The 12,647-nt window shown below is 48.3% G+C and overlaps 1 protein-coding gene across 10 annotated transcripts in view; it reads right to left on the bottom strand.

The window, feature by feature from the left end:
- DAGLA (diacylglycerol lipase alpha) overlaps positions 1-12,647 on the bottom strand; it is a 63,461-nt gene that overhangs the window by 33,718 nt on the left and 17,096 nt on the right. For 4 of the 10 annotated variants that reach the window (XM_042881971.1, XM_042881968.1, XM_042881970.1 and 1 more), the window contains 4 exons: positions 3,719-3,857; positions 3,067-3,278; positions 858-959; positions 137-275 (listed from right to left, as the gene is read on the bottom strand). In XM_042881971.1, the coding sequence (XP_042737905.1) occupies positions 137-275; positions 858-959; positions 3,067-3,278; positions 3,719-3,813 (548 nt within the window). In that variant the 5' untranslated portion in view covers positions 3,814-3,857. Of the gene's footprint in view, positions 1-136; positions 276-857; positions 960-3,066; positions 3,279-3,718; positions 9,130-12,647 lie in introns of those variants that run through there. The other 6 variants (XM_042881963.1, XM_042881972.1, XM_042881965.1 and 3 more) reach the window with 5 other exon arrangements.

Raw genomic sequence — 12,647 nt, 5'->3', positions numbered from 1 at the left:
GACAGCCCGAGCCGCCTTCCTCCAAAATCACCCTCCCCAAAGGGAAGCAACACCTGCAAGTGAACGCTCCCTGAAGCGAGGCAGGGAGAATGCCAAGGAGGGCAGGAAGCAGGGAGCCGTTCCAGCAGTGCTTTACCGCAGGTTGTAGGTCCGCAGGTTGCGCTGCCTCCGCTTTGTGGCCCGCAGTTTGACAAAGGTCCGGCCTGTCGGGTCGAAGACGCACAGGACGGTGATGCAGACACTCAGGATGACAACCCAGTTGCACACCACCATTCCTGCAAAGAAAGGGAATAGTCACGTGCTCTGCCCTCAGGTCTTGGCAGTGCTGCTTCCTGCTCTTCTCTGAGCGCATCACACACACGCCTCTCTGTTGCCACAGGGCAGACAGAAGAAGCTAACCCAAATATTCCTGCAGCCAGCTGCAGCACAAAGAAATCTTCTGCACAGGCGTCTGACCACGGCTAGACTATGCAGCCACGGGGAGACCGCTCGTGCAGAAGACCATTAAAGACTCACTGAAGACCCAGTGGGCTGCAGCATTCCCATCACTCCCCCCAGGAGAATGGTTGGGTTCTCAAAAGCCATTTGAGAAAAACAGGAAAGCCATTCTGAACAGAAGGAGAACCAGGGCTTTCAGACTCCCCATGCCAGACCCCTCCATGGGAACAGGGATTCTTGCCTCAGTGCAGGCAGCACAAGCAAATGAATAGAACAACTGTTCTGAGCACTGGATTCTTGAGGGAAACAAGCAGAGCATTTACAGCTACAATTCACTACCAACAGTCAATCCCCACATGCATGAGTGAATTAGCTCTCCAAGGCAAGAGATGTCTGTGCTACACATTCCAAATACATACCCAAAGTGACACTCTTTGCGGTGATATCATTGCAGGAAGTGTAGTACTGCGTTAGCCAAATGATGCCCACAATAGCATACACAAACTCAATCACCAAGATAGCTGAAACAAAAGGAACACAATGAATAGTAGCAGCATCTCCCTAAGGATCAGTGACTGCCTTTCTCCATCTTCTTGCAAGGAATAAAAGGCCACAAGAATGGGCTCATATTCAAGAAAATGGGCCCAACATGTCTCCTTATCAATAACTTCTCCTAAGTGACACACAGACCATGTACACAGAGCTAGAAGTGCTCCTGGCTGCATTAGAGGAGTCAGTCAAACAGCTGTCCCTTCTTCCACGACAGTGGAAAGACTTCCTTAGGTAAAGAGAATCACCATTACAGTAAAGCTGGCCTAATTCAAAGATACACAGTAAATAGCAGTGTGTACCCAGGAATAAGTCTACTTACTACACTTAACAAATGTTTCCACCACCTCTGACCTTTACAGCTTTTGCAGCAATAATTCCCAACATGCAGCCTTTAAGGAAGCCCTTACTGGCTCCTCAGTTCTGCATCTTACCCTGATAGAGAGCAAGAAATTACACCTGACTACGGCTAAAGAAAAAACCTGGAAAACACCGCTCCGAAGTGCCCATCCTCACCTTCTCTACACAGTATGACCCTAAAGTACAGATGAGGAATGAGACAGAGGTAAACAGCCTGCACGTAGCACATAGCAAGCCTTTGGTGGAGCCCAGCCTAGAAAACTGAGCAGCCACCCAGTGAGAAAGAACTCAGGGCTGGACCCAGCTCCTCAAGTGTTCTGAAGCTGAGCTGCACTAGGCTTGCCTACCTTAGCTAACCTCCCCTCTGAGGCTATCAGATGTGGAACAGGAGTAGCAATACCATCGAGAAGACCTTTGTGGGCTACCATTGCAACTATGACCTTAGACTCATAAGCACTAACACTGCTCTGTTGAAATCAGGCCATCACATGGACTGTGCCCACAAAAAGGTCACACCCCTAATTCAATCACCAGAGCCATTAAGAGGGAAGAAAAACAAAAAACCAACCATGAAATAAACATGTACAAGACCCAAGTTACAATTTAAATATAAATCTTAAACAGAGGGAAAAGAACAGGATGATTCCTCGGACTCTCTCTACCTCCCCTGCCTCATTTCGTCTGTTTTTAACAGTGTTACTGAAGCTGTCAGGGAGATCACATTGTGCCTGGGAAGCTAGAGAGAAAGACTTGTTTGCTATTCATGTTAGTGATTTGCTTTTAGCACTCCAAGGTGGGAATGTCTCCCAGATAGAGTTTTCAAGCAAAGTTACCCATCTTTTAGCAAATTTTGCATGAAAACAATCCAGCAAAAACATGGTATGCTTTGTTGGAATGGAATTGTTGATTCTATCTCTGAAAGATTCTCTTAAAGTCTTCACCCAGCACAGAAAAATCTGATCAAGTTTCTGCATCTGGAAGAGAACGGACCAGGGGAGGGACGACAAGCTAAAATGGAATCCCTGACTGATGGACTGAGAAACAGTCTCTTTTCCAACCTAGTTTTTGGCAGATGAGAAAAACAGGAAATGTTTTTAGGAAGAAAAAACATATGCACTTTCAGAGAGAAGATGCAACCAGCGAGCAGGTGGCAAACCTATTTACCTCCCAGCTCCTGGAGGCAGAGTATCAGAACTCACATTGCAGGATGGAGAGATGCATTATGCGTGAGTCAAAAGGTCAAGCACGCTTCAAGGTAAGTAGATGCAGATTTAAGTATATATATGTCAGGCAAAGGACATACACATGGCCTCAGGGTGAGAGCAGCCATGACTTACAAAGGCATATGCCTGTATCATAGGAAAACTTGTTGAAAAAAAGAGTGGGAGAGAGGTGTAGATGCATCTCACCGTGGCAAATCTGAGCTGCAAGACAGAAGGAGAGCATATTTTGTTAGATGAAAAGGATGTACCTGCATCACAACAAGGATGACAAGTTAAAGGTTTGCTAGAAAGATATTTGGGGCGCTGCATGAGAGTCTTAGAGCAATGGCAGGGTGCAGTATATGTGATGTATTCAGATGCATATCACATACAAGTGGCCATCTGGATGTCTTTGAGAAGCTGTGTTTGTCAGGGTGTGGGGAGAGAAGTCTTCTGCGCTAGCAGATGGCAGTGTGGAGGCTGAGTCATTAGGAGGCCTCAGGCCGCTGCATCTTACCCAGTCTGACATAGAGCACATACTGCATGGAGTCTCGGGGCTCAGTGTACAGGATGCTGCCTCGCATGCTGAGCCAGATGATTGCCATCTCTGCGATCATACAGCTGAGCAGGATGCCTAGGTAGCCTCTGCCATGGTCCACCAGGTTCAGCGAGCAGGTCTCATTGGGGTTGTACACCAGCCCAAAGAGCACCACGGAGAGGATCACAAACCTGACATGCACAGAGATGCCAAGTCACATATCCCATGGGATCATATACTCATAGAATGGCTTGGGTTAGAAGGGATCTTACAGCCCATCCAGTCTCAACCCCCTGCCGTGGGCTGATTGCCACTTACTAGATCAGGATGCCCAGAATTTGTTATTTCAACTGCTTTTTCCTGAGCCCTGTACAGTAACACAGCCCAAACTCCAACCCTGGGTAGCACAGGAGGATACAAGGAGATCGGGCCAGGCTTTCTCTTTGGAAATTGAGCTTAGAAGAGCACTTATGCAAACAACCAGAAGCTGGAAATATGCTGGTGGCTGTCGAAAATGCCCATACAAGCCTTTTAGCTGCATATGTAAGCACAAGAATTACAGCTACAAGAAGCAGAATCAGCACGCATTTCATGGAGGAATTCAAACCATCACCCTGCCTTTCTCACTTACCAGGTGGTATGCAGGAGGAAGAGGAAGACTGCTGGCAAAACGAGGTCATCGCTGCCCACAGACCAGCGACGGCGGAACACGACAATCCCTGGCATGGCTAGCGGGTCTGAGAAAGGTCAGCAGGCACGATGCTCACCTCCTAGAAGAGAAAAGAAGCAAAGACACTGTTGACCTTCCTCACCCCTGCGACAGAGCCCCACAGCCACAGGTCAGCAGAAGGCCTACATCTGAGCTAACCTACTTGACACCCAAGATGGCAGAGCTTCCTCCTCCCAGCACTGGGAGGCATGGCACGCTCGAAAAGGAGAGTGCAGGAGAGGAAGGTGCTGTCTGAAGAGTGACAAGTGTTGGGTGAAGCAGGTATGTAACTCGCCGCACACAACTGCCACTCACTCAGCTCCACTTCTTGAGATTAACAGGAATCCTGTTAGGACCACGTGTCAGAAACAGGTCAGCTGCTTTGGACAAGTTACAGCGCTCTCAGTCCCCAAAAAAGTCCCATTACCACGTCCTTCCAAAGGCATGCCTGCTGCCATCCCCTTCTCGTGTCCAGCACTGACAGTCCTCACAGGGCTCAGCAAGCCAAATCCCCATTAGCAGTTAGCAGCATCTGGGGAAGCTATTGACTGGCTCCCAGCAGAAAGCACTTACAGCCGAGGGAGCAAACTCCCAGGTGATCTCTCACTTAGCCACAAGTTGCGCAGAAGAATCCTGCCAGCTCCACATCTCCTTTGTGCTCACACTGGCCCTGACAATTAAAAAAGGTTGAAGATTGAGGGGCTGGCTGTTCTTCCCCACGTTTTGTTTGTGCTCCTGTTTCTAAAGCTACACAAATCCTTTTTAAAAAAAGAAACAGCAGTGGTAGAAGTCACAAGACTGCAGGGCTACCCAGCTACCTCCTCCAGCACAGCTTTCCCACACTGTTTCAGAGCTGCTGTGCATGCTCCAATCTGCTCCAACCCAAGTCCCTGGGGTCAGACCAGCTCTGTGCATCCCTGCAGTGCACCTTATCTCCCTTCTGCATTTCTGGCACAACACACTTCAACCCTCATCTGCAGAGGTTTTGTCAACTTCTGATTTCCTTTATCTTATCTACGGCCTGTTTGCCCACAGCCACCACACGCCTCACAAACCACACCAAAAACTCAACTTGCACACGTCTGTAGGTGTAAAAACCAGGACGAATCACAAGATCACACTTAGGTCATTCGAACCCTCAAAGTAACACAGGTGCTGGGTTTGTGACGGAGCCCAGTCTGTCACAGCACCAAGTGCTGCAGTTATGGAAGCATCCTCATCCTACCAAATCATTCACCAGTCACATGTAGTAACCCTCCCCTTACCTGCTGTGCTGACCACCCTAAAACCTGCTGTGCTACCTATCTGTTCCCATACCAAGCACTGAAAACCTGCCTGATTCCTGCAAACGGCAGTCCTTTACACAGCAAACAGGCTGACACTTCAGCTCGTACTTCACTTGGGTGAAGGAAACGCTCCATTCCACACACACAGCACATGTGAAATTACAACATTAGTTGGATTAGCATTTCCTTAGCACAAAATATTCAGAGCACTCGGTACGCTGCAGCTCTGCTTTCAAACTCCTCGCTCCTCTGGCCATCTGGAGATTCCCAGTCTCACCACCACCAACCCTGCAACACCAAGAAATGGGCACAGGGCTGCCACTCATCACTGTGTGCTAACTGAGCAACCCGTGCACTGCAAAAAGAGTCATGATTCACTTCCAAAGACTGCCTGTGCAAAAACTAAACATTGAGGTCTGAAGCCTTGCCACCCATTTGAACAGAAAGGAGATGACAGAAGGCCTCAGACTGTAAAGCCTACAAAATTAAACAACAAAAAAACTACAATGGTGTCACTATAAGAATTCTGGCTTCGTTCCAGGGCAACAGATCACAAGACCACAGAACCATATAATAGTTGGGTTGGAAAGGACCTTAAAGATCAAAGAACATATAATGGGTTGGGCTGGAAGGGACCTTAAAGATCATAGAACCACAGAATGATAGGGCTGGAAGAGATCTCAAAGTCCACCCATCCCCAACCCCTGCTGAGGGCTGGTTGCCCCCACACCAGATCAGGCTGCACAGGGCACCATTCAGCCTGGCCTTGAGTACCTCCAGAAATAGGACACACGCAGCTTCTTTGGGCATCCTGTGTTAGAGCCTCAACACCGTCTGGGTAAAGAATTTCCTCCTCAAACCCAACCTGAATCTCCCTTCTTTTAACTAAAAAACATTTATCCTTGTTCCATCACTACATGCCCACGTAAAAAGTCACCCTCCCTCCTGCGAATAAACTCATGAGTTACATTTCCAGAAGATGAAGATCAGACTCTAGCAGGGAGAGGGGAAGAAAAGTGCAAGGATAGAGTGCAGCCAACCCTGAGAACAATGACCCTACTTCTGTAATACCAAGAATCCCTTGTGGTGCTCCCAAAATTGCCCCAAAGAGTGAAAAATTCCCCAGACCCTGAAATCTACACCCTGCTGCGAGGAGACCCAGTGCTGAAACGAGGGGGGGAAAACGCATGCAGGCACAAGCCCTGCATGCAAGGAGCCCAGAGCCTCTGCTCTCAGCTCAGAGTGAGACGGATGGAAGCAGAAATCTTACATGGCCTGCGGTCTAGCCGTTTGGTATTCTTCTCTCCCGTAAGGATGTCGCAGGAAAAGTGCAGATCCACAGAGACGGGCATCATGAGTGAGGGAGGGAGCAGCAAATTCTTCTTGCAGTCACTGAAAATCCCAGCCAGCAAAGGGGAGCACAGCACAGCGCCTGTCTGCACACAGTGCTGGGCATCGTTCTCAGAGCAACTCCTCCCTCCCTCCTGGGCAGCCACCTCATTTATCCTGCCAGAGCCACCAAGCCCAGGGGGGTCGTGACTCCCCATTCCACACCCCGGCACCCTCTAGAAGGAAGTGACATCATCTCTATTCTAAGGAGACTGTATGTGAATTATGGGAAGGAGCTGGAGTGAAAGCGGGCGACGCTGCCAGCGGCACGGAGACGGGAAGGAAGGTTCATCTCCTCCTGTGGCACATCTCTGGCTCTGCGGGAAGCCCCTGGGCCCCGAAAGATGGCACAGGGCAGCAGCGCTGGGAAGGTGCCGGGGCCCAGCCTCAGCTCTGGCATGCATTGAATGGCCAGGGGGAGGGGAGCTGGCCGGGACACAAAGCGGGCACACAGAGGGGCCGGCCCGGGCTCAGAAAGGAGAGCCTGTTCCAGAGGAGCAGCCTCCGCTGGCCTTTTCAGCCGCTAATTCCTTGTGACATGCTCTGGGGTCCGACAGGATGTGGGGGAAGGGGAGAATTAGCTGTCTGTAGGGGAAGCCTTAGAGAAAAGAGCAAGGGAGAAAAACGCTACAGCGAGACAACATTCCAGCTAAATCTCAGAGATTTAGCCTAATCCAACATCCCATCACATCTGACATTCGCCTCAGACGAAGGTACACAAGAACAAGCTGAACGCAGCCAAAGGAAAAGGGCTGTGTGCAGGTCCTGTACCACAGCAGCCCACCCGCACTGACCCCAGCAGCAGGGCCGGCTCCAGGCTCGCACAGCCACCCAGGGCACAGCCATGCCCACACCGGCTTCCTGTGAGCCCTCTGGATGCACAGTGCTGCATCCCCACCTCCACCACCCGTCCTGGTGCTGCTCAGCCTCCCCTGGGTCACGTGCCAGTCCTGCGAAGCACAGGATGTGATGCCACTGGGCACATGACCTGGAATGCCGCCGCTCAGGATTGCAGTTGTGAGCACTTCCCACATTGCCATACAACTTTCCCTGTCTCCTCACATCAGCAGAACCACGTTCTGTCCCTTGTAAGCATGCCAGCGCTTCTTCACCTTCTCCTGCTTATTGGAGCTCTTGAAGCTCTCTGTATTTCTTGCAGGTGCCAAATCATATTTTTTATTGTACAATAACAATTCTGTCAACTTCAGGTGACCAAAAGTGACACTCAGCATGATGAACCACACAGCTCTTGATCCTTCAGTGAGTGCTGCTTCATAAAATGCAAACCCTTCCCCTGGAAAAGCAGCACCTCCAGCCCCAGCAGCTCACCCCAACCTGAAGCTCAAACAAGCACACCCCATAAGCAACACAGGCTTGTGTCATCACCCCTGCAGCTTGCAGAAACCTCTTGTTCCCATTGAGCATGCCTTTCCATAAGCACTTACTGTACTTGATGGAAATCATCAATCAGAACTTGGAACAAATTTTACTGGTCCTTGGCCAGCCCTTTTCAAAGGCCTCAAGGGAGCTCTTCCAGTTCCTGAGCTTGGATTCTCACAATCTGGGAATTGTTCCTTGCTTGCTGATTGAAGTGGACAATGTGGTTTCATCCTTGCAAAGTGTTTCAAAATCGGCCAGGTGTTGGCTGTCTGCACACACGGGAGCACATCTCTTCTCCAGCACCTCCTGAAGGACCCAGCATACAGCATGAACAAGATCTGTTGCCATACAACTCCCCTGTGCAACCTACCCGTAACAACCATTAGCAAAGAACAGCAGGAATAAGCTGTGGACAGCTGAAAGAAAAACATCCGCACCTTTGACAAGTGCCTTCCCTGGATGGGAAGATCTCAGAGCATCTTACAACAAGGCACACAAGAGATAGAAGAGGCTCCTGTTGGAACTGGAAGACAAACTACACGGTACACCAGAAGAGGATGAGCGCTATCAAGCAGCAGCAGATTTCGATTCTCCTTTGTGCTCTATTTTCCAAGGAGAAGGAAATAAAGTGAGAAGCAATGCTAGAGCCAGGAGACCAAGCCACAAGGTCTGAGAAAGGAAAGGTTCGGAGATCCTCCTGGGGCTTGGCACACTTCAGACACAGCTCCCTCACCAGAGGGCCACCACATTACAGTGACAATGACACGGGTACAGAACTAACGTGATTAGGTTAGACCAGGACACAAACACTCAAAATGTATAAGATGATCTCTCAGATCCATCCACAGGACAAGCACTTACCTGCACAGCCCACCAGTTTACATCATAAATGCTGCCATGACTGCATCCTTGGAAATGCAGCAGTGTTGGTCACAGCATTTTGAGAACAAGAACAGAGCAGCTATCTGGCCCAACACAGGTGCTTTTTCCTCCCTAATGTTTCTTCAGAGCTCCCTTCCTCGGGCAGCAGAAGCATCAAGATGCTTCCCAGCTGCACATGTTCCTTGCTCACATCATTCCTTTTAGGCTCTCACTCCAGACACATCTCGCTCAGGCAGAAATTGCTCTCAGCAGTCCTGCACCATCTTCAACCTCACAGCCTGGCAATTTACACCTCGGAATTTCTAAAGCTTCGTATCAGATGGTTGCTCCGTTTCATTTAAGAAACAGTCCCTCTTTTCCCATGAGGAGACCAATCTGCCTACGAGAGCAGAGGATTTGTTATCACATTCCTGGTTTGCTCCAGAACGGTCATTTTCCTGTAGGGTGATTTCACACACAGCACACCACAAAGGGTGTATGGTCCACAATACTGAAATACCACCACTGATAACCCAAGGCACTAAGAGCCATTGACTGAGATCTAAAAACACACGTATACATTTTCAAAAGGGATGCTACTTTTAACACATCTCGGTTATATTTTAGGGCTCAGCACACAAAGGGTTCAAGTTTTCAAGCATGTGGACAGGATGTAATGGCCTCAAACTGGGCCACAGAGATTCAGGTTGGGTATGAGGAAAAAATTCTTCTCAGAAAGAACAGTACTGCATTGGCACAGGCTGCCCAGGCAGGCGGTGGAATCGCCATCCCTGGAGGTGTCCAAGGAGTGTGGAGATGTGGCACTTAGGAACACGGTCGGTGGCACAGTGGGGATGAGTTGGACTTGACGATCTTACAGATCTTTTCCAACCTTCATGATTCTGTGATCCTATGAACTACAAGACTTTTTTTTTTTTCCCCCCAACACAAGAGAGAAACATTTAAGAAAAACGACAACTACTGAAACATGGCAGCATCCATCCCTTTCCTTCCCATGGAGCCACACACAGCCATGGAGTAATGCAAGGGTAAAACCAGGTAGAACTCTCCCCATTAGCCTGTGGCAGTGCCCCACCAGCCTGCCTTGAGGAACAAAGCTACTCTTGGCCAACCTGAACACATATTCTTAATGATTTTTTTAGTGAGAAATAGATACAGAGACAGTGGAACAATTAGCACAAGTACTTGGTGTTTTCGTGCCCACTGTGTGGATGCTCTTCCGTAGAAACAAAGAATTTTCTCAACTCTCACCATTTTCAGTTTAAATGCCAACAAAGCACTATTTTTCACAGTAGTGTTCACAGCTTTACAACCAGCAGTTAAAAGCAGGATGAGGGATCCTCAAACTCAAGATATAGCAAAGAAATCCTCTATTTGGGAAGACATACCCTCCAGTTCTGGTGCTGGTTCAGAGCCGTTCCTGGGACCAGAGCCCCCAGGCTCCCCTGAGGGAGAACAAGGCAAGAACAACCTCACCCTATGGCCCCCACTATCACCAAGGTGACCTCATCACGTCAGTAGCAACACAGTTAATCTCCAAACTTCAGACCTGTCAGAAAATTAAGTCTTCATAAGGGGTCAAGAAATGGCAGAAGTCAACAGACAGCCTTACCTAAAAATGAGCCACTCTACTGAAAGCCTAGGAGTGGAGAAAGAGCACGATCCGAGGCTGCTGACATTAATTGAGTTAAAAACAACACCCAATTGGTGCATCAATGGCGACATATCTGCAACCACCTACATCTGTGCTAGCAAAGCCCACAATCTGAGCTTTCTGCGATTCCAAGCTTGAGCAAAAATAATGACCAAGTTGCTAGGGGAAAAAAAAAAGTATTGAAAAGTGAAACTAATTTTGTATTTCAAATAGAACTCACTGTTCTACAGAGTAATAAAGCCTACTAATGTTTAATAGCAAGCAACCAGTGACGAGAAAAGCTTGGCTTCAATGGGGAAGAAAAGAATGCTGGAAGTTATTGCTAGGAAGAGCCAACACAGGTCTGCTGAAAGGCCAGGCACCCCAAATCTGGCATATGCAGGCAAAGCAAGCACAACCATGGCCAAACCATGCCAGCATATAAATTACAATAGTTAATTTTTCCTGGAGCCAACCAACATTGGGGACTGAAGTTCTTTGGGTTCTGTTGCCATGGCTGTATTCAGAATTCGTTAATTCATGGCTGCAAAGGACACACCTATTAATTTGCACATTGGAAAAACAACCAGAGCTGGGTTAATGCAGCCACGGTGAGGTGAAGTGGTGAATGGCAAAGGAATATATCAGGTGCAACTGAGTGATGTCTATCTGCCAGCCTTGTTTCTTTAACCAAGCTATTTTTCACTAAAATCCTGACAAATTCATATCTTCCATTCATCTAGAACATTTATCAGACCAGCCACCTTCTAAAATAGGAGGAAAAATCAGGAGCAGCATGTTTCAAGGTGAAAATAAATAAATTCAGTGATGTTTCCCTGCTGCAGCTCATCTTGAAGTGTCTGTCTTTGGGAAGGAAGGACAACTCCAGCCACACTGAAAAGGACTGCCTTTCTACGATACCACAGGCACTCTAGCTTCCTATTTCACGCTAGTGGGCAAAGTTTTCCCAATAACCTGACTCACTGCTTCAGGAATTCCCTAGAGGATGACTCACATTCCAGGGAAAGCCACCAGTCATTCTACAGGAGCTGAATGGACCACCACTGCCAAAATGAGAGAAAAGTGAAAGAAGTGGGAGAAAGGAAGATCAGTGCCAAACTCAAAACAGCGCGGTCAGCACCGCGTCCTGCTGCCCTCCCCAAAAGCAGCAGGGCAGCACCAGGCCCCTGAGCAAGGCTGCTGAGCATCTGAAGGTGTGAGTGTTCTATCCACGCCTTAAGCCACGCAGGGTGAGATCTGAACTTTGGAGTCCTCCTCTGGTTGTTGGAAGTGACTCAAACAATTGAGCTCTCACTGCTCCTCCCTGTCATTCATCACTAAGGTTTGCTTCTTACAACTCTCAGCACACTGCCCTTTCGCAGGCTTTTTCCTCTACTCTCATTAATGGTCCCAGGAAAGCTGTTAGCCTACCTCACTGTGCTTTCACAAGTGACTCCAAAACCATGATATCCTACAAGTCCTTCCCTTCTACCAGTCTCTCAAGCTGCCCAATCCTTTTTATCCCAGAGCTTGGATGATATTCCCAGGAAATAGACCCCAACGCGCTATTCAAGGGAGCCATTATTCTGCAGTAGTGCTTTAAAAAGGGAGAAATCTCATGTGCTATGACAAGTTCCTTGAAAAATACCCTCTGTGTCTCATTGCAAATGCAGGTCTGACCGCTCCCGTTCTGCCCCAAACCATCCCAGGATTCATCCTTCCCAGGTTCTCACCTTCCAATAGCTTCTTCCTACACAGAGCATGTCTTGTACTCTTATCAATTTGATCTCTTCTCTTTCTTGCCCAATTCTGGATTTCTCAGAGCCTTCACTGAGCATTAATCTACACTTGGGATACATTGTGAGCAGAAACATCAGTTATTCTTGCAAACACATTCAATAAAAGTCTTGCATAGAAAGCTAGCTCTCTATTGAGCTAGCTCAATCATTCCCCACCTCCATATAACTCTGGCTTCACACAAATAATATCAACAGCTACCAAAGCCATGAGTCCATTTTTTCCAACAGGATCCCATGAAATGTAATCCATCCCTAGCACCCAGAGGACCAGAGGCAGGCTCCCCTTGGTGCCAAGCCAGGCCATGTGCTCATATCACAAACAGATTCAGTTTCCTTTGAATGTTCACCCTGGAACATTAACAGACTAATGATCAAGCTCCAAATGAATGAGCTCTCTCTGGCAAGACATTACCTGTGCTGCTGAGCATTGTTATGCTGAGCATAAGGGTCAGCACAGCACCTTTAACATACATTCTGCAAGC

The sequence above is a fragment of the Lagopus leucura genome, unplaced genomic scaffold, assembly GCF_019238085.1.
Source record: "Lagopus leucura isolate 7727_CA_CO unplaced genomic scaffold, USGS_WTPT01 Super-Scaffold_100033, whole genome shotgun sequence".
NCBI lineage: Eukaryota > Metazoa > Chordata > Aves > Galliformes > Phasianidae > Lagopus > Lagopus leucura.
The sequence above is the reverse complement of the archived record's forward strand: the minus strand, read 5'-3'. Positions and strand labels throughout refer to the sequence as shown.